Here is a 1,662-nt window from a genome sequence, read left to right on the forward strand (position 1 = left end):
TATATATATATATATATATATATATATATAATTCAGAGGGCCCCCTGCCTGTCTTTGCCTAGGGCCCCGAATTTCCTAAATCCGCCCCTGCTAGCTCCACCATGCAGCCCCATTTTGGACTAAACACACAAATCCATGCAGACAGGATGCACAATGAATTTGGTAAAAACTGAGCAAACACCTGTGAGCTCCCCCTGCAGGAAAATGGCCATCTTCTCAAACATATCAGAGCAAAGCTCGTTGATGTCTGGCTCTGCTGGCTCCACAGCCTCCTCTGCAGTCTCCACTCCTCCATCAGCTGCACACAATAAGAGGAGCAGATTAATCCTGCCTTCAGTTACAACTGGAAGAAATCAGCAGCCCATAGAAAGGCTGGTTTCACACATCAGAGGAAAGCAAAACACTTGCATAGATGGAAACCAAGGAAACGCACCGTTAGTTCCGGGTTTCTTTGGAGCTACCGACGGAGCTTCCGGTGGATCTTCCGTGCGTTCAGCCTGAGCTACGCCGCCAGCAGCTCTACTTAACCCCGCTGACACGGCTGCTGGTTCCCTGGAGATGCTGTCCATCGCTGCCGCTTCATCCCCTGTAGCAGCCATTTTGTTCCTGTTATGCTGGTTGTCAACTATCACGTGAGCTGGACGTTTCACGTGACGCTCTCGCGACACAACAACTAAATGTATGGCAGGCTATAATGGCATTTATTAGCTTGAGTGGACGTGTAATTCAGATATCGCAAATGGATTTCTTTCTAATCAAGATGTGAACATTTCAGATATTTGAAATAACATCCCCTCTAACAAACATATATCTTAGGATAAAATGATTAAATGTACAGAGGCGTAGCCAGAACATTTTTATAAGGGTGGCCAGGCCCATGTACACTGAGGGGGTGGCCGAAAGTTGATCTCAGGCTCAATCTACAACAGGAAAATGAATGGGCACAACATCCATATTTTCTAAACAAAGATAAACTATACTTTCCTACAACCTTTGCTGACAAATAGACGCATGAATATTTAAACATCTGTGCTTTGTAGATAAAAGGTATAGTGGATACAATTCTTTAACGTTTGAGTTGTGGGGCGAACATCTTTTCCATCATTACTTACCTACTTTTATCAATAATCATTCTGCATACAATTGATATTTACAAGTACTAATATCTACATAAATTGATTATTTAATTGTTTTTTTTTAAATAGTTATCAATAATTTTTACGGAAGACTCTTAGATGACCTACAGAGACACATAATTTTCTCTTAACCCCATAAAACACAAAATCTTCTTCTGAAAAGAGCATGAATTCTGTACTTATCATCTTTAAGGTTTGCATATAGATGTGCATAATTAACCACAGTGTTTTTGTTGTCAAGGATTTGTTAATATATGAAAAATTAAAATGTTCTAATTAGGGATGGGGATCGTTAATATTTATTGATATCGATACCTTTATCGATACTCCTTATCGATCCGAGTCTTTATCGATACCACTATCGATACTTTTCTGTTATTTGGTGGAAAGACGATGCAACAAAATTTTTTAACAGAACTGGTATTGCTTCTATTGCTTAACAAGTGAGCATAACAAAAACGTTTCTAACCTTCAATAAACATGGCTAATGTAATAGGCCACTTCGAAACTACTAACTAGAATATAT

General features: G+C 39.5%; 1 protein-coding gene across 1 annotated transcript in view; it reads right to left on the reverse strand.

Moving 5' to 3' along the window:
* bloc1s2 (biogenesis of lysosomal organelles complex-1, subunit 2) overlaps window positions 1–633 on the reverse strand; it is an 8,736-nt gene extending 8,103 nt beyond the window's left edge. The window contains exons 1-2 of the mRNA XM_015389473.1: window positions 434–633; window positions 182–298 (exon numbers count right to left, since the gene is read on the reverse strand). Of these exons, the coding sequence (XP_015244959.1) occupies window positions 182–298; window positions 434–599 (283 nt within the window). The 5' untranslated portion in view covers window positions 600–633. The remainder of the gene's footprint in view (window positions 1–181; window positions 299–433) is intronic.
* Between the last annotated feature and the right edge of the window lie 1,029 nt (window positions 634–1,662).

Source organism: Cyprinodon variegatus, unplaced genomic scaffold (assembly GCF_000732505.1).
Source record: "Cyprinodon variegatus isolate N-32 unplaced genomic scaffold, C_variegatus-1.0 Scaffold461, whole genome shotgun sequence".
NCBI classification, from domain to species: domain Eukaryota; kingdom Metazoa; phylum Chordata; class Actinopteri; order Cyprinodontiformes; family Cyprinodontidae; genus Cyprinodon; species Cyprinodon variegatus.